This window comes from Kogia breviceps, chromosome 14 (genome assembly GCF_026419965.1).
Source record: "Kogia breviceps isolate mKogBre1 chromosome 14, mKogBre1 haplotype 1, whole genome shotgun sequence".
NCBI lineage: Eukaryota > Metazoa > Chordata > Mammalia > Artiodactyla > Physeteridae > Kogia > Kogia breviceps.
The window spans coordinates 27,926,875-27,953,112 of NC_081323.1; the positions used below are offsets into that span (position 1 = coordinate 27,926,875).

General features: G+C 43.2%; 2 protein-coding genes across 8 annotated transcripts in view; both read left to right on the forward strand.

Annotated features, from left to right (window-relative positions):
- The first annotated feature begins 5,868 nt into the window (after positions 1-5,868).
- Positions 5,869-11,803, forward strand: PET117 (PET117 cytochrome c oxidase chaperone). The gene is made up of 2 exons (XM_059037088.2): positions 5,869-7,981; positions 10,841-11,803. The coding sequence occupies exons 1-2, from the start codon at positions 7,886-7,888 to the stop codon at positions 10,988-10,990; spliced, it is 246 nt and encodes an 81-aa protein (XP_058893071.1). The 5' UTR covers positions 5,869-7,885; the 3' UTR covers positions 10,991-11,803.
- The window catches only part of KAT14 (lysine acetyltransferase 14), a 58,931-nt gene continuing 43,981 nt past the window's right edge, over positions 11,289-26,238 (forward strand). For all 7 annotated transcript variants that reach the window (XR_010836570.1, XR_010836572.1, XR_010836571.1 and 4 more), the window contains exons 1-4: positions 11,289-11,547; positions 13,948-14,066; positions 18,352-18,473; positions 24,607-24,788. Coding sequence is in view for 4 of the 7 variants with exons in the window: in XM_067013431.1 (XP_066869532.1) it covers positions 11,289-11,547; positions 13,948-14,066; positions 18,352-18,473; positions 24,607-24,788 (682 nt within the window). In the remaining 3 variants the exon portion in view is untranslated. The remainder of the gene's footprint in view (positions 11,548-13,947; positions 14,067-18,351; positions 18,474-24,606; positions 24,789-26,238) is intronic.

Sequence of the window (26,238 nt, forward strand, 5' to 3'; positions counted from 1 at the left end):
CCTATAGGAATGGGGAGCCACTGAGAGGGTTTTAAGAAGGTCAGAGTCATATTTTTGTCTTAGAAAATAAGTTCAATCTTATGGCATTGGTTAAGTCTCCCAGTAGTTTTACTTAGCAAGAAGTATCATGCAAGCAATCAATTTCAAAGGGACTTCAAGGTTTGAAAACAACTCAGCAAGGTTGCGGGAGCCTGCAGCTCCCAGGCTTCCAGAGCACCTGAGCTCCTGAGGTTTGCCTGTCACCACCAGCCTCTTCTCCAGCTCTAATTAGGGCTGACTTTAAAGGGACAGGAGCTGTGAATGGAGCACCGCTGTCCCCTCCAGGAGAGCAGTGGTCACTCTGGGCACATCTGGGTCAGTCCAAAGCTGAAAAGGGCAGGAGCTGACGTGATCACTGGACAACCGGGATACTAGAATAAGGGCAGATACACAAGATTCTGAAGTTCTGTCTACAAAGCAAATTGTGTTAAATTAGCCATGCTTCCTAATCTTTGTCCCATCCTGATGAACATTTAAAAAAAGGATATTTGTGCATCTCACTGGAATCATCTTGAGGGAGCTTAGATAATTCTAAATGGAGCTCTGTGGATAATAATTACTTACATTTTCTTTACATGATATAAAAATAAAAACAAAAATCTATGATACTATAAATTATAGGAAAAAGAATAAAAACAAAGTATTGGGTAGATTTAAATTGATAACAATTCCGTGATTTCTTTTAAAAATGAAAAACTAGAGCATGCTTCCCTGCATCTAACTTTTTTATATCAAGTTTTATGTTTAAAATGTCTGCACACAATTCCTGATTCAGACATTTTAAATGATAATCTCTTCAATTTTTTTAAGCATAGTTAATTTACAATGTTTTATTAGTTTCAAGTATATAACAAAGTGATTCAGTTATATATATATAGCTATACAGTAGGTCCTTCTTCTTTACCTATTATATATGGTACATAGTTTATAGTACTGCACACATGTTAATCCCAAACTCCTAATTTATCTCCCCCACCCCATCCCTTTTGGTAACGATAAGTTTGTTTTCTATGTCTGTGAGTTTATTTCTGTTTTGCAAATAAGTTCATTTGTATCATTTTTTAAAATTCCACATATAAGTGATAGCATATATTTGTCTTTATCTGTCTTACTTCACTTAATATGATATTTTCAATCCTTGATAGTCATCATGGAGAAAAATCTTTCTTGGTGCAAGAAGTGGTGATAAAATGTGAAGCCATTTTTTTTTCAGTTCATCATTTTATGTAAGATTTTGCATAGCAGTAGGTCATGCATATAGGCATGAGCACAGAATCCATGTACCACTTGATTAATCTTCATGGATACCCAGTAGCAGCACCCAGATCAGGAAACAGAATGACATCAGTATGCCAGAAGCTCCATTCACACCCCATTCTCCCAGTAAATACTCTCCCGTCGTGCCCCCCCGCCCCGCCCCCTCCCCCCCCCCCCGCAAAGTAACCACCGTGCTGACTTTTGCAAGTAGGATTCATACAGATATGCTTGCACGTGTGTTCGGGTGCACACACGTAGCAGTTCTGCAGGGCCTCCATCTGAGGCTGAAGTTTCTGGGTCACCAGGTTCGCATCTGTTCAGCTCCAGCACATTCAGCTGAAGTGGTTCCAACAGACACTCCCACCAGGAGTACAGAGCGTTCCACCTGTTCTATGTCTTTGCCAACATGTGATACTGTCAGTTAAAGCCATTATTTTTTAACAATGCTTCATTAATTCACAGCAGTCAAAGCTACATTTAAAGCTGTTACATTTAACAGCTCTTTTCTTCCATTAACAACCAGTAATGTTGACGTTTTTCTCTGACTATGTGACTGGATTTTGAATCCAAAAGAACTCAGCCACACCAAGTATTTTGAAACCACGAAACTCTAATGCACAGTTTGGGCAAAAGCAGGGCGAGAGCACTCCCGCTGCCGCCAGCTGGGATGTCACCGAAATGCCCTCCGAGCTGCAAATGAACAGACTTCTCCTGAGGATGCAAAGACAAGGATTCCCCTCCCCCCAGGCCGAGGGGGTCCCCATCTCACGACTCCCGGGGGACCACTGAAGGCTCACTGGCCGCATCACCGCCCCACACCTGGCTTGGTGCAGTTACGCTGCTAATTCCTCCTCTCAACCAGCAAGCCCAGGAGGTAGCAGGCATATCATCATCCCCACAGTACAGAGGGGGAAACCGAGGCCCCAAGAGGTCAGGGACTGTCCCCACTGAAGCCAGAAGCCCTTTGTTGCTGTAGAGCTTTGCTCACAGATGCCACCTTCTGAGAACAATATCCCGCTGGAGGACTGTAGGCTCCTACAAAGGGAGGAATGGGAGACCTGAAAACTGAACCCCAGAAGCCCACGTGAACGGGGCACAGAAGTCAGATGAACATCCCGAGAGGCCAATGCTATGACCTCAGGACCTACAGATCACCTGTGTGTCTATTCTTAGTGGCCTCCCTTTCTTTCCATTCCTCCCTTTCTTTAAGTAGCTGAAGTATGGAATTGGAAGATTCTACATATACATATTTTCCCTATCACCTGAAGATATATGTTCTCTGTTTTAAACTTTTAAACCGGGTGAGTTTAATCTTTTATGTCTTTTGAAAACAAAACAAAAAACCAATTAGGTCGCTCTGTAACTTTCAGGCTGTGGACCCTGGGCAAGTTACCTACTGCTCTGTGCCTCAGTTGCCTCATCTGTAAAATGGGGATAATAATAGCACGTACTGTGAAGATGAAATAAGTTGATACATATAAACAGCTTTATGTTTTTTCACCTTGTTTTAACAACTTTATTGAAATAGTAATTAACATACCTTGAAGTTTACCCTTTTAAAGTGTACAATTCAGTGGTTAGTTGATTTACAGAGCTGTGAACCCATCACCATGATCTAATTCTAGAACATTTCGTCTCCCCCAAAAGAACTCATTAGCAGTCACTCCCCACCTTCCAACACCCCCTGCCCTTGGCAACCAGTAATCTACTTTCTGTTTCTATGGATTTGCCTATTCTGGACATTTTATATAAATGGGATCATACAATACCTGGTCTTTTGTGACTAGCTTCTTTTACTTAGCATAATGTGTTTAAGATATCAATATCCATCTGTGTTGTATCGGGTGTCAATGCTACATTTCTCTCTTTTTTGATGTGTATATATGTGTGTATGTAAATAATTTATTTTTCTTCTTGGTCCTTAAATTTTTTTCTAAAATTTCTTTTTTCTCCAACTTTATTGAGGTATACTTACAAATAAAAATTGTACATGCTTAAGGTGTACACTGTGATGATTTGATATACTTATACATTGTGAAATGATTACTACAATCAAGGTAATTAGCACATCCATCACTTCACATAGTTTACCTTTTTTGTGTGTGGTGAGAATACTTAAGATCTACTCTCCTAGCAAATTTCCAGTATACAAGTATTATTAACTGTAGTCACCACTGTGTACATTAGATCCCCAGAATTTATCTTATAATTGAAATGGTCAACAGACACATAAAAAGGTACTCAACATCAGTAATCATCAGGGAAATGCAAATCAAAACCACAATGAGATATCACAGACACCTGTTAGAATGGCTATTATCAAAAAGATAAGAGAATTCCCTGGCGGTCCAGTGGTTAAGACTCCACACTTTCAATGCTGGGGCCCAGGGTTCAATCCCTGGTTGGGGAACTATGATCCCTGCAAGCTGAGTGGCTCGGCCAAGAAAAACAAAAACAAAAAACAAAAAAGATAAGAGATAACAAGCGGTAGTGAGGATGTGGAGAAAGGGAACCCTTGTGCACTGATTGGTAGGAAAGTAAGTTGGTACAGCCATTTTGGAAAATAGTATGGAGGTTCCTCAAAAAATTAAATAGAACTACTGTATGATCCAGCAATCCCATGGTTGGGTATATATCCAAAGAAAATGAAATCAGGATCTTGAATAGTATCTGCATCCCCACATTCATTGAAGCATTTTTCAAAATAGCCAAGATATGAAAACAAACTAAGTATCCACTGACAGATGAATGGATAAAGAAGTTGTGGGATATGTATACAACGAGATATTATTCAGCCATAAAAAAGAAGGAAACGGGAGGACATTTTATTAGGCTAAGTGAAATTAGCTGGACACAGAAATACACTACACTCTCACTTATATGTGGAATCTAAAAATGTCAAAGTCACAGAAGCAGAGTGAAATGGTGGTTGCTAGGGGCTGGGGGAAGTGGGGAGATGTGGTCCAAGGATAAACAGCTTTAAAATGTGCATGGTGCCTGAACGTGCTGAGGGTTTGCGCATCATGAAGTGACATTTTTTACCCTCCCTGTGGGTGTGTGGGCCTCAATTTAAAATCTTCCACCCTATAGTAGAAGCTCTGCCTGTACTTACTTCTGTGATTACTTCAGGACCACCTCTTACCCAGAGTCTGCAGTGGTTAAGCAGGACTTTTCCATTGAGTAGGCATCAGTGATGATTTACCACAGAGAGGAAGGGAGTGAAGAACTCAAGACAAGCCGGCACCTGGCTCCCAGAGTGCTGGAAGGTCCTGACAGAGATCTGGGTCTTGAACCTTCTCTTGTGTCAGGTGATGCTGACTCTGGAGCAGTAGATCCACACCTGCACTTAACTTTGGGGAACAGATAATTGCTGTCTTAGTCAGCTTGGGCAACTATAACAAAAATACCATAGACTGGGCAGCTTAAACAACAGACATTTATTTCTCACAGTTTCAGAGGCTGGGAAGTCTGAGATCAGGGTGCCTGCCTGGTCAGGTTCTAGTGAGGGCCTCTTCCTGGTTTGCAGGTGCCATCTGTTTGTGTGTCTAGTCTCTTTTCCTTCTTATAAGGACACTAACCCCCTCATGGGGGCCCCACCCTCATGACTTCATCTAAATCTAATTGCCTTCTAAGGGTGCCACCTCTTAATACCATCCCATTGGGGATTATGATTTCAACATAAGAATTTGAGGGAGACACAAACACGCAGAACATAAGAACTGCTACTTGACTGATAACAATCACCTGTCTCCCTGTCTTTTTTATTGTGATAATTTGACACCAGTCTGTCTTCCTTCCAGGTGTTCAGCTGCATGAGGGATGGGGGCTGCCTTGAATCTACTGCTCCTGGTACTTTCTTCTTCTTCTTTTTTTTTTTTTTTGCGGTACGCGGGCCTCTCACTGCTGTGGCCTCTCCCGTTGTGGAGCACAGGCTCTGGACCCACAGGCTCAGCAGCCATGGCTCACGGGCCCAGCCACTCCACGGCATGTGGGATCTTCCCAGACTGGGGCACGAACCCGTGCCCCCTGCATTGGCAGGAGGATTCTCAACCACTGTGCCACCAGGGAAGCCTGCTCCTGGTACTTTCAATCAGTCTGTTGGGGGACAAAATGAGTGAACCAGCAAGTCTGGACTTTCTTTTTGGAAAATGTATTCATTGGTAGAAACTCTTCAAATTGTCTCAGAAAACTGTTTTTATTCAAACATACTGGACACACTTAAATATATACTGAGACTAGATGGAAATTGTTTAATGAAAAGAAAATTTGGTTTCAGTGTTTGATGATGTGCAGTCACTCTCGCAACTCTGTAATTTATGTGACAATAATCACAGAAAACATCCTGCTTAGGCTTATAAATAGTTAAACAGATAATCCATTTCTGAATTTGACATCAGTAACACATAAAGGATTTTTTTTTGGGGGGGATGGCGACCAGCAGCTTGCAGGATTTTAGCTCCCCATCTAGGGACTGAATCCAGGCCCTGGCAGTGAAAACGCAAATCCTAACCACTGGGCCACCAGAGAATTCCCCATAAGGGATTTTATTTTATTTTTTAAAATTTTATTTTATTTATTTGGCTGTATTGAGTCTTAGTTGCAGCATGCAGGATCTTTGTTGCAGCATGAGGGATCTTTTGTTGTTGCACATGGACTTCTCTCTAGTTGTGGTGTGTGGGCTCCAGAGTGCACAGGTGGCCTTCTCTCTAGTTGTGGCACACAGGCTCAGTAGTTGCAGCGCACGGGCTTAGTTGCCCCATGGTAAGTGGGATCTTAGTTCCCTGACCAGGGATATGAACCTATGTCCCCTGCGTTGGAAGGTGGATTCTTAACCACTGGACCACCAGGGAAGTCCCCACATAAGGGATTTTAAAAAGTAAAATAACAATACATTTCAAGAAAACAAGTTGAAACATCAGTCATGATAGAATGAAAGGCCATCTCACTCTGACATACATTCTAAAGACATGCAGCTTTATTGAAGACGCACTGAGTTAGGGAAAAAACTATCTGGAATCTACCACAAGTAAAAAGCAGTTGAATATAGATTTTTTTTTCTTTAGAGAAACACCCAAATATGTCCTGATTTAAATTGCTTCTAACTCCAAGGTCAGCACGGGGACCCCGTTCTCCAATTCAATGGTACTTCCTCCTCTGCTGAGAAAAATGCTGCAGACAAAATGACATTTGAAAAGGGTATTTGCGTTTTTAAATTTATTTTTATCTTATTACATTTCTTTTTTAAAGTAATTAATTAATTAATTAATCCATTTATCTTTGGCTGCGTTGGGTCTTCGTTGATGTGCACGAGCTTTCTCTAGTTGCCGTGCGCGGGCTTATTGTTGTGGCTTCTGTTGCAGAGCACGGGCTCTAGGCGCACAGGCTTCAGTAGTTGTGGCACGTGAGCTCAGTAGTTGTGGCTTGCGGGCTCTAGAGCTCAGGCTCAGTAGTTGTGGTGCACGTGCTTAGCTGCTCTGCAGCACGTGGGATCTTCCAGGGCCAGGGCATGGACCCATGTCCCCTGTATTGGCAGGAGGATTCTTAACCACTGAGCCACCAGGGAAGCCCTTATTACATTTCTTGAGAGCAACATTCACCTCAAGCCATTGATGCTCGCACAACAGACGCTGGAACAGCAAGGCACTACAGAGATCAATGTCGAAGAAGCCCTGGGGTGAGGCTAACGGAGACTCAGCCCAAATAAACAGCGTCCAGTTGCTTGCCCAGGAGGAAGTTTGTCCTTTGGGAATTCTAGTGGGAAACAATGACTTGATGATAATACCTTTTCACTGGAAAGCCCAACCTCTGTGCGAGCCTTGCCCAGTACCTTCTGCGGCGGTTTTCGACGCTCTGCTTCGCTCGATCATTTCGGACATCTGAGGGCGGGAACTGGGTGTAGAAGGGCTGCCTCAAGGATTACCTGGGCGACAAGGGGACAGCGTCTTTCGTGCCAGCAGGCGAAGACATGCCGCTGCCCAGAGAGCTTGCTCTGTAGCCAGAAGGCTTTTTTATGTCAAGAAAAACCAGACCTGACCCGCCACCCCACAGCGTCAAGGTGAAAGCAGGTGACCGTGTCTACAGCATCTAACGAGAAAAACTCCATCTCCTGGCACCTCCCTGCCGAAGGGGCAACGAGGGCTGCGTTTGGTGAGGCTGGCATTGAGCGAGGCAGCCCCGCGCTTCGAGGGGACGCGCGCGGTCGAGGGTCCGCAAGGTACCGGGTCCGGCATCCCGGCCCCCGGACTCTCCCGCCGCTGGGGGCGGGTGATGAATTGGAGGGCTCAGGCCTGGAACCCCGCCTTGGGTGGTGCTGGGGCCAGCTCTGGGCGGGGGCTCTTGGGACTGTTATCACCCGCCCGCCCGCAGGGCAGGGAAGGGATGCCTGCGATCCCGAGGCCCTACTGGAAGCCGCTCCTTCCGCGGAGCCTGGGCGTCGCTCGGCGCTCGGCTCTCGACTGCTCGCGCCTGGCGGCAGCTGGGACTCTACACTCGAGGGGTCGAGCCTGGCCCGCCCCGGCAACGGCGCGCGCTCGGCGGCGGCCCGGGGCCTGGGGTACTGGGAGCGGAGGCCGCGGCGGCCGGCGCGGGGATGTCGGGGAGCTCGAAGGTGGTGCTGGGCCTCTCGTTGGTGGTGACGGCGGCCACCGTGGCGGGCGTGCATATGAAGCAGAGACAGGACCAGCAGGTCGGTGTCACGTGCCCACGCCTTCGGGCCGGCGCGGCGGCGGAGGCTTGGGGCCTGGGGTCCGGCTCCGCGTGGCGCCGCTTCCTCCTCGCCTTTCCTTTCTCCCCTCCCGCCTCCTTTGAGGCGGGGAGACCGTTCCCTGGGGCCTCCGGGAAGTGGGGGAGGTGGTCCCCGCCTGGGCTGGCCCCGCCTCCGCCCCGCGGGTGTCGAAGCGCTGGTGACGCTTCCCCCGCCTCTCGCCTTCGGGAATTGGGAGAGATACTCGTCTGGGGGGTGGGTTTTTACTTCTTAAGGAACAGTTTGCTATGGAAACTAGATTCTGGTGCTGATAAAGACAGCGGCCTCCAATTTTTCTCTTTCCGGTGGTTTCATGTGCGGAAACATCCTTGACTTCACCGCTCAGGGGCCTGTCTGTCTTGCTGTGTCTCCCAGCCCTATTTTTTTCCTTTTCCTATTGGTGGACGTTACTCCCGGCGCCCCGGGCGCGTCGGGAAACAGAAGAAGACGTGCAGCTGCTCCGGGAACGGAAGGCCGAGCGCGAGCTGGGTCAGCCGGGTGTGTGGGGAGGGGGGCGGGGGAGGGGTGCGGTGGAGCCCGGTTGGCCCGGGGTGGACGCAGGCTGCTGGGTCACTGTAAACAGGCTTGTCTGCGTGGGACCGCGCCAGGTGCTCGGGGTGCAGAGATGCAGCGGGTGAGGGCTTTGTCCCGTGTTCACACTCTGGAAGTCCGAGGAGAGGAAGCCTGTGATGATGCAAGATTTTAGGGGAGGGAATTAAATGATTAATGGTGACAGGGCGCGGAAGAGATTAGAGATTGGGATTAACGTAGTGGTTCTAAGGTGTTACCTTTTGGAACAGAAGCGGGAGATTTTCTTTTTGAAGAAGGAAAAGATGGTGACTGGAGAAAATTTGAGATAGGGTAGAAGATGCTATGTCAGATGTAGCTCTGAGGTCAGCGAGCAGGGATTTTCCGAGTATGGAGTACGGCTGGGTGAAAGCTTGGTTCTGACCTCCAGCTACACGTGCGATTTGTTCCTGGAAGTTTTTACCAGGTAAGCAGCCTGGGCCCTGCTCCTGACCTATTGAATCAGAATCTCTTGGGGATGCGGATCCCACTTAGGTACGTTTTAAAAGCGACCCAGGGATTCTAACATGCAGTCAGGGTTGAGAACCACTGTCAGAATGGGACAAGTATAAGGTTTAGGTGTTTGGAAGTTAGAGGTTGAGATTGACTGGAATAACCTGTGTTTGTTTTACGTCCAATCATTCATTGCGGCGTTACTTTCTAGCAGCGGGAAAGAGGAGGACAAATGTTTGACACAGTGGGTGTGTTGGAAGGTTCAAGGAAGCAAGAAATAAAACATTGACTGTTGTCCCCCATTGTTTCCTGACTGACTGCCACATACCAGGCGCTGTACTAAGCAGTTTACATACATCAGCCTCGATCCTCACAGGAGCCCAGCAAAACCAGCAGTGAGTACTACATGAGGAGCCGCGTTCTAGGTGTTAGAGTTGTGATGGTGAAGAGGTCTCTTAGTAAGGTAGTCAAGTGGAATTCGCAGGAGGAATGTGCGAGGCAGTCGGCACAGACTTTGAAACCTGGAGGAAACTGGCGAATGCTGGATGGAGAACAAGATCCCAAGCCGAGTGCTAAAGTCCCTGAGAAAGGAGGGGAGGACCTCAGAGCAGGTGTGGACGGTGTGGGCTTCGGGGCTTGGGTGGCGTGTGTAGGTGTGTCCTGATGGAAGAAGCACAGGAGAGGACGAGCTGGGGAGTGAAGAGTGGAATGAGAGCCTCCGATTCTGCCTGGAGATCTTGCCAGGGGCACAGGGTTAAGGACAGTTGGTTTTCAGTTGTGTTATCAGTCCCAGTACTCTTAAATTTCCCAGCTTCCCCTGTAATGGGGACTGGAGCCCTAGGCCTGGAGGAGGGCCAGCAAGTAGAGGTACTTGGTGAGTTGTTAAAATAGACATAATAGTAATTTAAAAAAACCCTACCCAGGCCCCAGGGCCTGCCCCCATTATTCTGCCTCACAAGGCCACTGTTAAATTATTAGAGTATTTTATGACCTGTAAAGTGTAGGTTACTAGTAATGACTGGATTGATGCTTTAGAAAAGTCTCATCTTAGATGCCAGGTCCATATTCTGGAATTTTCTGCTTGTCTTTAGTGTTTATCAAAGTAATGACCATCAATGGGCCTTTATTTTTAACTCTGCTGGTAGCATTCTTTTTCCCCTTCTCTCCCCATTATGTAATTGTAAGTTTTACCTTTTCTCTGTACATAATAGAAGAAGCCGAGTTCTTTACTTTTTTGCGTCCTTACAGTTTGTTCAAATTTTAGTGATTTTTTTTCTTGGATGTTTATTATTCAGTTAGGACAATTGCTACCAGGAATGTAGTTCACAGTTACTCAAGTAGCTCTTATCAGGTTGTTTTTTCTTTTTTTTTTTTTGACCAGGGATAGTATCCGTGCCCCTTGAAGTGGAAGTGCAGAGTCCTAACCACTGGACCACCAGGGAACTCCCTCATCAAGTTTTTAAAGCATCATATATTAACTAAATTTTAAAAATTCAGCATAGTGGCAGTTTTTCTCTTTTAATTGTTATTTCCCATTTTTATATTAAATCATGCAAAATTTCTTAAAGTATGATAAGAGGTCTGTAATAATACTATCACGCTACCAAGTTAATTTGATGGTTTATTACATTTACATCTACACAGAAAGTTAAAATAGTAATTGAGTATTTGGAATCTAAGAGTTTTAAGTATTTTGGTAACACTGATTTTTTGATTTGAATGACACAAGGATGGGAACCACCTGTTGCGAGTTTCACTAAAATCTGTTTCTTACGTTTTTAGAGGCTTCGTGACGGAGTGATCAGAGACATTGAGAGGCAAAATCGGAAAAAAGAGAATATTCGTCTTTTGGGAGAACAGATTCTTCTGACTGAGCAACTTGAAGCAGAAAGAGAGAAGATGGTGTTGGCAAAAGGATCTCAAAAAACGTGACTTGAAATGCGTGTGAAATATTGATGGAACAGACAGCGTTAAGTGTGTGTGAGTGTTGATGGAGAACAGCTTAGTGCGATCTTCAGCCTTTTTGTGGTCACCGTCCTTTTAAACTTGATCAGAAAAAGGATGATGGATCGTATATTCTAAATAATTGCTTTAAGTGCCCCTTATGTCTGAGTAGAGTCAGGCAGACGCTCTTCTGAGAGTTTGTTTGTGTGGTCAGCAAGGAGCCCCTTCAAGCTTAGTGTCCAGAAACTGGGATTGTTCCCGAGAGTGCTCCTGCAAGCCGGGAGGGATGGAGAGTAACATCCACCTGAGCAGTTTGATCAGTCGGCACGACGATGAAGCCACAAGAACGTCCACCTCAGAGGGCCTGGAGGAGGGGGAGGTGGAGGGGGAGACTCTGCTGATCGTCGAGTCAGAGGACCAGGCGTCTGTGGACTTGTCTCACGACCAGAGTGGGGACTCCCTAAACAGTGATGAAGGAGACGTGTCGTGGATGGAGGAGCAGCTGTCCTACTTCTGCGACAAGTGCCAGAAGTGGATCCCAGCCAGTAAGAGCTTCTCCTTTCCTTTGTTTTGTCAATTCCTGCAGGAAGCTTTGTTTTTCTAACCTGTGAAAGAAACATGAATGTGAAAGAGACCCAAATAAAAAGATAACTCTTATATTTATTATTAGTGTAGTTGATTAACTGCAAATTTATATAAAACATAGACACATTTGTACTAATATATATTACTGCCAACCTCTATCACGTTGTTAAATTAACATTCTTGGTTGTAACCCAATAAAAATTAGAAAATTGGAAATTTTGTGTTACTTAAAGAATTAGCCACACTTTTCTATCAGGGTCACATTGTGGTTTTGGGGCCAAATTCTAGGCCCAGTGTAGAGCTAAACTTCAGACTCATAAACATAACTCTGGTAGTGTCTAACTTACATGGAAAACAACTGCTATAGTATGTTGATATAAGGTCGGAATTAGGAGATTAAATATGTATTATGCCTTTTTCTATGGCCATTCATGTTTTCTCCTTGCTGGCCTCCTTGATCTGCTGGCAGTAAATACAAGCAATAAGGTGCTTTACCAGTCATCAGGGCTCTTAACCAAAACAGGATGTTTCCATTACGCGGAGAGTAGTAAAGATGTATGTACTAGAGGAATACTCTGTGTAATAGAATTTGTAACTAGGTCAGAGAAATTTATGTATGTGTATATATATTGTTGTGAACTGGGTCATTTTCTGGTATGTGGAGGTTTTTTAAGATGGATTCAACTCTTCGGATTCATAGTTGTTATTATTATTATTATTTTTTTTTTGTGGTCCGTGGGCCTCATTGTTGTGGCCTCTCCCGTTGAGGAGCACAGGCTCCGGATGTGCAGGCTCAGCGGCCATGGCTCACGGGCCCAGCCATTCCGTGGCATGAGGGATCCTCCCGGACTGGGGCACAAACCTGTGTCGCCTGCATTGGCAGGCGGACTCTCAACCACTGCGCCACCAGGGAAGCCCCATAGTTATTATTAATAAATTAATATCATTTTCACAGAAAGCAAACCAAAAATTTATTATGAGTTAGCTAGTTTTTGCTTTAGAGCTGTCTCTGCTTATAGATTCAGGGTTCTGCCTGAAAGCCTGGGTGGCTTTCCACCATCCTCACAGCCTGCGCTGTAAATGCCCTGCCTCCTGGGGCCCCTGCTAACTGCTCCAGCCTCTCTCCTTCGTGCCCTCCTATCCCCACATGGAAACAGAGCTTTACAGTTAGGGTGAGCTTTTCCTTCTCCACAAGCAGTTGCTTCTTTCTTAAAAAATAAATTTTATTTATTTATTTATTTATTTATGGCTGCGTTGGGTCTTTGTTGCTGCACGCTGGCTTTCTCTAGTTGCGGTGAGTGGGATCTACTCTTCATTGCAGTGTGAGAGCTTCTCATTGCGGTGGCTTCTCTTGTTGGGGAGCACGGGCTCTAGAGCGCAGGCCCAGTAGTTGTGGCTCCCAGGCTTAGTTGCTCCACGGCTTGTGGGATCTTCCCAGACCAGTGCTCGAACCCGTGTCCCCTGCATTGACAGGCGGATTCTTAACCACTGCACCACCAGGGAAGCCCAAACCGTTCTTTCTTATCCCTAGGACTTTGTGCATGTAAATTTCCTCTGTGGAACATGTGTCTCTACAGCCTCTATACTCCCCGTACCCCCCACCTCTTTTCACGTGCCAATTCTAGCCATCCTTTAGGCCACCGTCCACCCCACTTTTTCTAGTGCTGCTGTCTTCCTCGTGTCGGTGGGCACCTCTTCTATGTGCTCTCACGTTGCCCCACGGCACCCATCACATCCCACTCCAGGGTTTCCACGTCTCAGAGAGCATCAGCATCACCTGTGGAACTTCAGGAAATGCCCTGCTTCCAGAGGTTGATTTATTTTGAGGGGAATAGACCCGGGCATATTTAAAACACAAAATTTCTGGGTGGTTCTGATGCACAGTCAGGACGGAGAGCCTCTGTGCTGCTGTGATTACCTACTCTCTCCTCTGTAGCCCTCACCGCATCTGTAAGCCTCTGAGAGCAAGCACCGCATCTGTCTTAGGTGTTGTGTTCCTGGTTCCTAGCCCAGTGGCACAGTGGGAGCTCAGATGTTTTCTTGGAAGAATGTGTGAGGAGACCTCCTGTAGGAGTCGAGAATGTTAATAGTTGGAACAGCCAGTGAGAACAATCCCTACCTGCCTTTCCAGTGTCTCTTCTCAAAGTCCAGGAACCACAGATCTATCTTAGTGGGCATGTGCTTGATGTTAGAAGAATAAAAACCTTCTCTACTCCCTTCCCCATCTCCATCCTGCCCTCACAGGCTGGCTGAAAGAAAAGGAAAAACACAGCCTGGGAAACGGCTGGTAGATTTATTAAAACTTTGGTTTACCTCTGTTCTAGATATACCTGTGACGTGCCTTTTTGTTTTCCTCCTAGGTCAGCTGAGGGAACAGCTCAGTTACCTTAAGGGCGATAATTTTTTTAGGTTTACTTGTTCCGATTGCTCTGGAGATGGCAAGGAGCAGTATGAGCGGCTGAAGTTGACGTGGCAGCAAGTGAGTTAAACCTCTTTCTCTAGAATTCATGGGGTTGGTCCCACCCACCCTGCTGCGAAATTTATTGAAATAAGTAACTAGGGAATGAGGAACCTACATATGAGCTTCTGAGTTGTTTCTGAGGGTCACTTTATTTCACAATGAAAATCATACTGAATGTGTGGAGAAAGGAGTTCTTAGTAAAAAAACTCACTGCCAACTTAGTGAATTGGGTTTGAGATTCTGAAAATCCCACCCATAGTTTCATTTATACATAATATCAAACTCTGATTTTAATCGAAGAGGTTCACATTTTTTTGGCAGCTATTTTTAGAAAAATAAAACCATTCTAAAAAATATAAAGATGCTGAATCAATATGCTGTACACCTGAAACTAGCAACTAGTTGTATGTTGTAGAGCAACTGTACTTCAATTTTTAAAAAAAAGTAAAGATGGTCACCCTAATCCCAGCCAACTATAGCCCAAACAGTATCTTTTAACTGATCTCCAGGTTATATTAATTTTTTTTTGTTTTGTTTTTATATTAATATGTTTATAACAAGGCACCAGTGGTATATGCAGTCTTTAAGTTGTAAAAATGTATTAGGCATCACTCACTCAGTTTTTATGTTTATTCATTTGACAAATACTGAGTGAACATGTTGAACCAGGCACTGTTTTAGGCCTGGAGAGCAGAATCTCGTGGAGACCAGCTGATCCTTCTAGCTGTTACTTCTTCGTGGTGAGACAGCCAAGACCCTAGCCCCAGGCAGCTGACATTCTAGACATTTATTTTAGATGATAGGCAGACAAATAAACAAGTTAATTACCCCTAGCACTTTTTGCTGTGAAGGAAATAAACAGGGTAATAAGAAAGATTTTAGGTTGTACCCTCCAAGGCACTTAGGGTGTTCCTTGTAAATTGTAGCTGTGTTTGCAGCCAGAGGCTATCCTGTTAATTTTCAGTGCTTTATTAGGACATCTGTTGAAATCTGTCAGTGGTGATCTTAGGGAGGCTTTTTGGACTTGCCTGGAAATATGTAAGTAGAAAATGAATGGAAGTTTGTATTGAGGATACAGTCTCATGAGTATTCTGAGATTTTTTTTTTTTAAAGTGTGCATGGGATACTATGTCTAGGCAAGGTCAGATTAATGTTAGTTGATTATTCTGATGTGTGCACATGTAGTCAGATTTGCACTTGGCCTGCAGGTAGCTTCTCATAAAATTGTAAAATGGAAGAAGAGCAAATGTATGTAATTTGTTACTTTCAAGACTATGAGTTTTCTGTGGAGATTCTTTTTAAAAGAAAAAGTGGTTTTTGATTGTATTGCTCAATATATTGGCAATATTGACTCAATTTGCTTATTTAATCAGACTAACATTTCTTGAAAATTATTTTTTCACTTCCAAAAGACATGGGTATTAAATACCCTGAGATAATGAAGTGAAAACTGGGACCAGACACATCTGGTTCTTGGAAAAGTACTGACCATTGTTTCTAGTTGCATCTCTCTCTCTCTCTCTGTCTCTCTGTCTCTCTGTCTCTCTCTCTCTCTCCCCCTCTCCCTCTCTCTCTCTCTCCCCCTCTCCCTCTCCCTCTCCCTCTCTCCCTCCCTCCCTCCCTCCCTCCCTCCCTCCCTCCCTCTCTATCTCTCTCCCCCCCTCTCCCCCCCCTCCCCTCCCCCTCTCTCCCCTCCCTCCCTCCCCCCCACCCCCCACGCAAGAGCTAAAAGAGGATCTGTTGGTCTGGAATAGACTCTGTTGATGTCATATTCCAATTGGAATGTGGGTTTTCTGTTGTTTTAAATCTTAAACTTTGTTGATTTATCAAAATAAGAAGTAGAAATGCTTGTTTATATTACAAAATGTCAACAGTAATGAGGTGACTAAAAGGCCCCTTCCACACACTTTCTGTGTCCTCCTCCTTGGTGAGGTGTGAACAACAGTCTGAAAAGTAGGGAAGCTATCAAGTAGGGTGGTTTTTACGTTCTTGTCCTAGACACGCTCATCATCTTTCCAGATGCTCTTCAGCAGATACTTGGGAGGTGCCTGCTGGGCTGTGCCAGCCTGAGCAAGGCCTTGGAGCTGTTCTGGTTCCCAAGGCCAGCTTGTTACTGTGAGCTTGGGCTGGTGGTGTAAGAGCAGAAACGCAACTGGGATTCCTTCTTTAAGATTACAGATTCCAGAAGAGGGGGAAAACCATGTCCTTCATGATTGGATTTTTAGTTTGCTCAGTAAATACGGTGATAATAGGAAAAGTTGTTTGCAAGTAAGTATGTGATTTTTAACTTTCTAAAGTCATGAAATGTTTTAAAAAAAATAGTACCGGAAATGAAACAACACACTTTTGTCTGTACCACGGAGATTAACAGTGAATACACGTTTCCAAGTTACTCTAGGAGTCTGAGCGGGCAGAAGAGCTCATTCCATCCTTAAGGTATTTCTTGAACAATAGCTTTCTTAAATTGTAGTAAAATATACGTAACAGGTCTTCCTTGGTGGCGCAGTGGTTAAGAATCCGCCTGCCAATGCAGGGGACACGGGTTTGAGCCCTGGTCCAGGAAGATCCCACATGCTGCAGAGCAGCTAAGCCTATCACAACTACTGAGCCTGCGCTCTAGAGCCCGCGAGCCACTACTACTGAGCTCACGTGCTACAACTACTGAAGCCCGTGCGCCTAGAGCCCATGCTCCACAGCAAGAGAAGCCACCGCACTGAGAATCCCACACGGCCTCAGTGAAGAGTAGCCCCCACTCGCCGCAACTAGAGGAAGCCTGTGCACAGCAACAGACACAACGCAGCCAGAAAGAAATTAATAAATAAATTTATAAAAATGTATATATACATAACAAAGCTTACCCTTTGCACCGTCTTTAAGCATACAGTTCAGTGGCATTAAGCACATTCACATTGTTTTCCAACCATCACCACTATCATCTCCAGAAAGTGCTCATCTCCCCAAAGTGAAATCCTATGTCTATTAAACAACGACTCCCTGTGAACAATAACTTTAAAGGGAGAGGTTTGTTGGCTGACGCCGACCCGATGCAAAAATGAGTGGAACGATTTGAAAAGTCTGTTCGTGGGGTTAATTGGTAGACTGTCTGCAAATTTTACAAGTTTAAGGATGGGGGAAGTTGAGACTTGGTAGGAGCATCAGAATCACCAGGCCCCTTTGAGGGTGTGGTTGTAGGTCTCCCTGTTGGGCCATCGGGATTTGGGGCTGTGAACATCGATGTCGGGGAGCGTGAACTGCAGTCTGTTAGACCCTGTATGGCTTTGGGCTACTCCTCATGGAAAGAAGAGTTATGGAAGGATTCTCTTCTTAGATTCTGTCCCCTTTTCAATTGCGCTGGCCGAAAATTAATCATTATTTTTATTAGGTTGAAAACATGGTTTTGAAATAGCATCTGTAGTTTCTTGTCCATTTACGATTACAAAATTGCATTTAGATGCAAAGAGAAATGTCTAATAGGATAATCACTGAAAATGTTTAAAAAGATTATTTCTTGATGGTGGGTTTTAAATGATTTTTACTTCCTTCTTTGTTCTTTTCTCTTTTTAGTGAAGTCTTTTACAGTGAGAATGTGTTATTCGTATTTCTGCAAAGCACTTCCCCATTTGGGGCTGTGAATTCATTATCTGTTAAATACGAAGTTAGGTTAGATGTGGACCTAGGGGTGTCCTCCTCTCTGAGGATGGGCCAGGCAGCCAGGCCTTTCAGGTCCCTGCCCCTTGTCTATTCTGATTTCATCTCAGGAACAGTTTCCACGGCTGAGGCAGGCTAAACCCAGAGTGGATGGTAACTCATGTTAACTTCAGCTCTGAAATTCTGAGAGTATTGTTTCTCCCCTCTAAAGAGCTTAGGAAAGTATATGTGCAGGGGTGATGCTTGGAATATTTAGTATAGGTCAGCATTGTCCGTCAGAAATGCCGGCTGGAGCAGGCCCTGGGGCCTCCTGATGCCGTTGGTTAACACGGTGTTTAGCGCTGCCTTTGAGTGATGGAGGGGGACTGGGATGGGGGCTGCTTAGGGCACTAGTTACTCATCACCAGTTCAGCCACACAGCAGCCTCGCACATGTAACATGGGAGGAACAAGTGAACGTGATTAAGGGGAACAGTGATACTCATCTATGGAAAGCCAAAAAGGAAGTAGAATTCTATCCTGAGAATATTCCAAGATATTATCCTTCCTTTCCCCCCCTCTATTCATACTCAGAGTATAAAACAACACACGTTCCCCTCTGAAGTTTACCACCCCTGTTTGTGCTTTTCTCCCAGCCTGTTGTGCTTCTGTTTCAGGTGGTCATGCTGGCGATGTACAACTTGTCCCTGGAAGGTAGTGGGCGTCAGGGCTATTTCCGGTGGAAAGAAGACATCTGTGCTTTCATTGAGAAACATTGGACTTTTTTGCTTGGGAATAGGTAATGTGATTTTTAAAAAATCTTATACTTGCATGAAGATGTAAAGAATAAAGTATATGAGACTTGAGACAGCCTAATGCAGGCCTTTAGAGAATTAGAGTAATTACTTGTGGCAGTTAGTGAGAATTTTTTAATCCTGAAAATGTTGTTACTTTAAGTTAAAAACAAAGTGGAAGTTTATGTAATTACAAGGGTAGGTTTCCATACTTCTTATCCTACTTTCGGAGGAAACTGTTGGTTTCTGCTGAGCAGGAAGACAGTTGAACAGATTCTTAGAATGTTAAAAAATAGAGAGTTTGATTAAATGAGGCAGTTTAATAGTTGGATAGGTGACTAATTTGAGGATAGAGGAATATTATGTTCTTTTAAAATCAGTGCCTTATAGGAGGTCAGAAGAAGAGAAATGATGGCAGTTATTGACTGCACTCATTTAAGTTGCTCTTGGTTAATTATTAGTATTTGTGTTTATTAACTGAGAGGTAGAAATCATTGTATACTGTTTGGTATTCACAGTGCTTGGCCAAGTCTGGGCACATTAACACGCATATGGTTTATTCCTTTGGTACTCTTTTCATCATGATGCTTTGAATTTGCTGCCGAGTGCTTCTCCTCCATGACCCCTCCTTGGTTCATCAGACTTAGGGGTGCCGGGGCACAGACATCCACACCAGATGTTTTATTAACTAAGGGTCCATGTGCATCTAGCAAGATTTTTATTGCTATTAGAGGTTAGCAAGTTTGCAGTTGCATTGGCGGATTGTTTGAGATTTTTTTCTTTTTTTAAAAAAAATTTTTATTTATTTATTTGGCTGTGCTGGATCTTAGTTGCGGCATGCGGGCTCTTAGTCGTGGTATGTGGGATCTAGTTCCCTGACCAGGGATTGAACCCGGGCCCCCTGCATTGGGAGCGTGGAGTTTTAACCACTGGACCACCAGGGAAGTCTGATTGTTTGTTGCCTTCTGAAGTCCTGTGTGAGATTCATAAATCTTGCATAATTGGGTCGGTGTGGACACGATAAAGGTCAGAGCAGGGAGTTTGTGCTTGTCCTCACTCAGAACTCCCTGCAGCCCATTTTATCGGGTGCTGAGAAGTCACAGCTCTGCCAAAGTTGCTGAGGAATCATGGAGGGGTGACCTTCTGCAGGCTGCTGTGAGGGAAAAATAGAACTGAAAAATAGAACTAAGAAAAGAATTGACAGCATAACTGGTTCTTTTTCTTAAAGAAAGGAAATCTGTTGTTTTAGTTTAATGATTTAGCTCTATTTATGGAACTTAATACACCCCATTTGTAAGGGACAAGGAAAGGAAAAAAACTGATAAAATTAGATCTTGGAAGGTTTTCTTGATCTTTCAGTTCTGTTCTGCCTGGTGGATTGTCTTCTGGAAGAATTTGGATTTAAATTGCCTGTTTTAAGGAAGTTGGCGTATTTTAGCAGCAGGTGCTCAGCTTCATTTGTTCATTTCTAGAGCGAGTTCTGAGAGGCATCAGCTGAGGCTCTTTTTCTTTTCAATACTTCTACTGAAAGACATTAATTACTCTCCAGTTTCTTGTAATTTAACCATTAAACTAGTGGGTTTTGGCCATATTAGTGTATCACTTGAATTATCGTTTACTTATTTAAATCAAGTCACTGAAAAAAAAGAAACTTCACACCACCATGGTAAGTGGAAAACCCATATCACTTGCATAAATAGAATGAAACTGTAAAAATAAGTGCACTAAAAATAAAGCAGTGCTGTTGACTTGTAGCTAGATCCCATGACCTGTAAAGGCAATCTGAAACCCTCTTTCCTTTTATTTTTTAATTGTATGATTCCATCTATGTATTTTTTTCATCCAGGTGTATTGATATGTAATTGACATATGGCACTGTATGAGTTTAAGGTGTACAGCATAGTGATTTGACTTACATACATCATGAAATGATGACCACAAAGTTTAATGAACATCCATCATCTCATATAGATATAAAATTAAAGAAATAGAAAAAAGATTTTTTTTCCTGTGATAAGACCTCTTAGGATTTACTCTCAACAACTTTCCTGTATAACATTCAGCAGTGTTAGTTATATTTATCATGTTGTACAGTACATCCCTAGTACTTATTTATCTTATAATTGGAAGTTTATCCCCCCACCTCTGGAAAATCTGGTGTCTTTTTCTATGAGTTTGTTTCTGAAGTATAATTGACCTACAACACTACATTAGTTCCTGTTATACAACATAGTGATTCAGTATTTCCATACGTTTCAAACTGATCACCACGGTATGTCTAGTTACCATACACCACCATACTAAGATACTACATAATTATTGACTGTTTTTCCCCACACTATACATTTCATACCTGTGACTTATTTATTTTGTAACTGGAAGTTTGTACCTCTTAATTTCCCTCACCTGTTTCTCCCCTCTCCCCACCCTCCTCCCCTCTGGCAGCCACCTGTTTGTTCTCTGTATCTGTGACTGTTGCTGTTTTGTTATGTTTCTTCATTTGTTTTGTTTTTTAGCTTCCACGTATAGGTGAAACCATACAGTATTTGTCTTTCTCTGACTTATTTCACATAATACCCTTAGCATAATGCCCTCTAGGTCCATACATGTTGTCACAGATGGCAAGATTTCATTCTTTTTTATAGCTGAATAATACCCCATTGTGTATGTGTGTGTGTATCACATCTTTCTTTTTTTCACATCTTTATTGGAGTATTATTGCTTTACAATGTTATGTTAGTTTCAGCTCTATAACAGAGTGAATCAGCTATATGTATACATACATCCTCATATCCCCTCCCTCTTGCGTCTCCCTCCCTCCCTCCCTATCCCATCCCTCTAGGTGGTCACAAAGCACTGAGCTGATCACGCTGTGCTATGCAGCTGCTTCCTGCTAGCTATCTATTTTACATTTGGGAGTGTGTATATGTCAGTGCTACTCTCTCACTTCATCCCAGCTTCCCATTCCCATTCCCCATGTCCTCAAGTCCATTCTCTACGTCTGTGTCTTTATTCCTGTCCTGCCTCTAGGTTCATAGGAACCATTTTTTTTTTTTTGGATTCCATATATATGTGTTAGCATACGGTATTTGTTTTTCTCTTTCTGACTTACTTCACTCTGTATGACAGACTCTGGGTCCATCCACCTCACTACAGATAACTCAATTTTGTTTTTTTATGGCTGAGTAATATTCCATTATATATATGTGCCACATCTTCTTTATCCATTTATCTGTCGATGGACATTTAGGTTGCTTCCATGTCCTGGCTACTGTAAATAGTGCTGCAGTGAACATTGTGGTACATGACTCCTTTTGAATTATGGTTTTCTCAGGGTATATGCCCAGTAGTGGGATTGCTGGGTCATATGGTAGTTCTACTTTTAGTTTTTTAAGGAACCTCCATACTGTTCTCCATAGTGGTTGTATCAATTTACATTCCCACCAACAGTGCGAGAGGGTTCCCTTTCTTCCACACCCTCTCCAGCATTTATTGTTTGTAGATTTTTTTTTTTTTTTTTTTTTTTTTTTTTTTTTTTTTGTGGTACGCGGGCCTCTCACTGCTGTGGCCTCTCCCGTTGCGGAGCACAGGCTCCGGACGCGCAGGCCCAGCGGCCATGGCTCACGGGCCCAGCCGCTTCGCGGCATGTGGGATCTTCCTGGACCGGGGCACGAACCCGTGTCCCCTGCATCTGCAGGCGGACTCTCAACAACTGCGCCACCAGGGAAGCCCGTTTGTAGATTTTTTGATGATGGCCATTCTGACTGGTGTGAGGTGATACCTCATTGTAGTTTTGATTTACATTTCTCTAATAATTAGTGATGTTGAGCATCCTTTCATGTGTTTGTTGGCAATCTGTATATCTTCTTTGGAGAAATGTCTGTTTAGATCTTCTGCCTATTTTTGGGTTGGGTTGTTTGTTTTTTTGATATTGACATGCATGAGCTGCTTGTATAATTTGGAGGTTAATCCTTTGTCAGTTGCTTCATTTGCAAATATTTTCTCCCATTCTGAGGGTTGTCTTTTCGCCTTGTTTATGGTTTCCTTTGCTGTGCAAAAACTTTTAAGTTCCATTAGGTCCTATTTGTTTGTTTTTATTTCCATTTCTCTATGAGGTGGGTCAAAAAGGATCTTGCTGTGAACTATGTTTTCCTCGTAAGAGGTTTTTTTAGAAAACTTAATTAATTTATTGATTTTTGGCTGTGTTGGGTCTTTGTTACTGCACATGGGCTTTCTGTAGTTGCAGCGAGAGGGAGCTACGCTTCATTGCAGCGCATGGGCTTCTCATTGCAGTGGCTTCTCTTGTTGAGCATGGGCTCTAGGGTGTGCGGGCTTTAGTAGTTGTGGCATGTGGGCTCAGTAGTTGTGGCTTGCGGGCTCTAGAGTCCAGGCTCAGTAGTTGTGGCGCATGGGCTTAGTTGCTCCGTGTCTTGTGGGATCTTCCCTGACCAGGGCTTGAACCTGTGTCTCCTGAATTGGCGGGCAGATTCTTAACAACTGTGCCACCAGGGAAGTCCCCTTCTAAGAGTTTTATAGTGTCTGGCCATACATTTCGGTCTTTAATCCATTTTGAGTTTATTTTTGTGTATAGTGTTAGGAAATGTTCTAATTTCATTCTTTTACATGTAGCTGTCTGGTTTTCCCAGCGCCACTTACTGAAGAGGCTGTCTTTTTGCCATTGTATATTCTGGCTTCCTTTATCAAAGATATGGTGACCACAGGTGCGTGGGTGTATCCTTGGGCTTTCTATCCTGTTCCATTGATTTATATTTCTGTTTTTGTGCCAGTACCATACTGTTTTGATTACTGTAGCTTTGTAGTATAGTCTGAAGTCAGGGAGGCTGATTCCTCCAGCTCCGTTTTTCTTTCTCAAGATTGCTTTGGTTATTTGGGATCTTTTGTGTTTCCATACAAATTGTAAAATTTTTTTGTTCTAGTTCTGTGAAAAATACCATTGGTAGTTTGATAGGGATTGCATTGAATCTGTAGATTGCTTTGGGCAGTATAGTCATTTTCACAACGTTGATTCTTCCAATCCAAGAACATGGTAGGTATGTCTCTCCATCTGTTTGTATTGTCTTTGATTTCTTTTATCAGTGTATTATAGTTTTCTGCATAGAGGCCTTTCTCCTTAGGTAGGTTTATTCCTAGGTATTTTGTTCTTTTTGTTGCAATGGTAAGTGGGAGTGTTTCTTTAATTTCTCTCTCAGATTTTTCATTGTTAGTGTATAAGAATGTGAGAGATTTCTGTGCATTAATTTTGTATCCTGCTACTTTACCAAATTCATTGATTAGCTCTAGTAGTTTTCTGGTAGCATCTTTAGGATTCTCTATGTATAGTAGCATGTTATCTGCAAACAGTGACAGTTTTACTTCTTTTCCAATTTACTTTTCCAATTTGTATTCCTTTTATTTCTTTTTCTTCTCTGATTGCGTGGCCAAAACTTCCAAAACTATGTTGAGTAATAGTGGTGAGAATGGGCATCCTTGTCTTGTTCCTGATCTCAGAAGAAATAGTTTCAGTTTTTCACCATTGAGAACATTGTTGGCTGTGGGTCTGTCATATATGGCCTTTATTATGTTGAGATAGGTTCCCTCTGTGCCCACTGTCTGGAGAGTTTTTATCATAAATGGGTGTTGAATTTTGTCAACAGCTTTTTCTGCATCTATTGAGATGATGCGAAGGCAAGTAGCAGGCTGAGGGATGCATCCTTCTCCACGGGTAAAATGAACTGTTTACCAGGGCTAATGACTCTCCTGCTTTCTTTCCTGGGAGTTGTTTTTAACTCATACATAAAAGCAGCTCAAGTTAAATAAAATTAGCCTGTAGAACTTCATAATCACGGATAAGAAGTGTTTTATGAGCTTTGTTTGAATTAACTTCATTTAATCCCCACAGCAGTCTTGCACGTTCTATTATCCTAATTTTAAAGATGAAGAAACTGAGGCAGCTAGAAGGTGGTGGAGCTGGGATTTGAAGCCATGCAGAACCCCGAGCCTCTCCCTTATCCAGTGTGCTCTGTTCCTTCAGAGAGGGGAAGTTCCATAGCCTGTCACAGACTTGGAGGCAGAGACTGCACTGTCTATATAAGGATAGAGTTAAAAAGCCAATAATTTTTAAATTCTTGAACTCCTCAGGAAAAAGACCTCCACCTGGTGGAGCACAGTGGCGGGCTGCCTTAGCGTGGGGAGCCCCATGTACTTCCGCTCGGGAGCTCAGGAATTTGGAGAACCGGGATGGTGGAAGCTCGTCCACAACAGGCCCCCTACCCTGAAACCTGAGGGAGAGAAGCTGTCCATCTCCACTCTGAAAGTGAAAGGTACTGTCGTGAGCTGAGTGGTGCCAGTGTAGACAATCCACTTTTACGAGGCACGGAGCCCTTGCCTCCCCAGAGCTGCTCTGCCCCACAGTTTTATGCTGTGAATAAATATTATACAAAAAATGTTTTATAACTGCCTAATCAAGTTACCAGTTTAATAAATTTCCTGTAGTATCTGAAAGGTTCTCTATTTTCAGTCTGTTTATTTATTGTTTTAATCTTTTTAGTATGGAAAATTTTAAATATACAAATGTGAAGTAATATAGTGAAGTAATATAGTGAATCCCTTGGTACCTTTGTCTTCACTTCAGCAGTTAACACTGGCAATCTTGGTTTGTTTGTTTGTATGTTTGTTTTAAATATTTATTTGGCTGTGATGGGTCTTAGTTGCGGGTCTTAGTTCCTCCTCGGCATGTGGGATCTTAGTTCCCCAACCAGGGATCAAACCCTCGTCCCCTGCATTGGAAGGTGGATTCTTAACCACTGGACCACCTGGGACGTCCCAATCTCATTTTATCTTGGCCCTGGGGTCCTTTCTCCCTACCCTCCACACATCCCCACCCTCGGATTATTTAGAAGCAACTTCCAGGCATCAGCACTTCCTTCTTAAATATTCATGATTTATCTCTTATCCATAAGGACTCTCTTTTGTAGCCTAACCATAATGCCATTTTCACACTTATAAAAAATTAACAGTAGCTCCTTACTCTCACAGATCTGATTTTTTTTTTTTATCTAAAAAGTTTTTAATGACCTTTTAAATTTTTAAAAATATAATTGGGAACAAATCTCATAGTATTGAAGGTGTGAAGTCTGAAAGTTCCCCACATGCCCACCCTGCCTGCAGCTTCACTCCAGCGGAGCCACTGCTGTCTCTTGTGAAGCTTTCAGAAGTCCTCTCTGCATACTGAAGCATTTTTTTACTAAAAAAAAAAAAACCCGTAAACGGATTCATACTATATTACTTGTTCTCCATTTTTTTCCCCACTTACCAGTATACATTGGACATCTTCCCATAACAGTACATGTAGATCTACCCTATTTTCTTTTATTTCATTGCATTCTATTGAATGGCTATGTGATAGTTTATTAAACCTTTACCCTGTTGACGGACATTTTGGTTATTTTTATCCTTTTTTGGTATTTAAACAATACTATAATTACACACATTTGCCAATTTTTTGTGATAAATTCCTGGAAATAGGTTGCTGTATCAAAGGGCATATTTATTCAGAATTTTAATCATATTGCCAAATTACCCTACAAAAAGTTGTAATAAAATTTATGCCCTATCAAAAAGGCATGAACTATCCATTTTCCCCCTACGCTCTCTGAGCATTATCAAACTTTTAACGTTTACCAATTCCAGTAGGTGAAAGATGGTGCAGAAGTGTTTATATTTGCATTATAATTCCTTTTTCCTGGTTAAGAGAAATCTAAATCTTAGTTT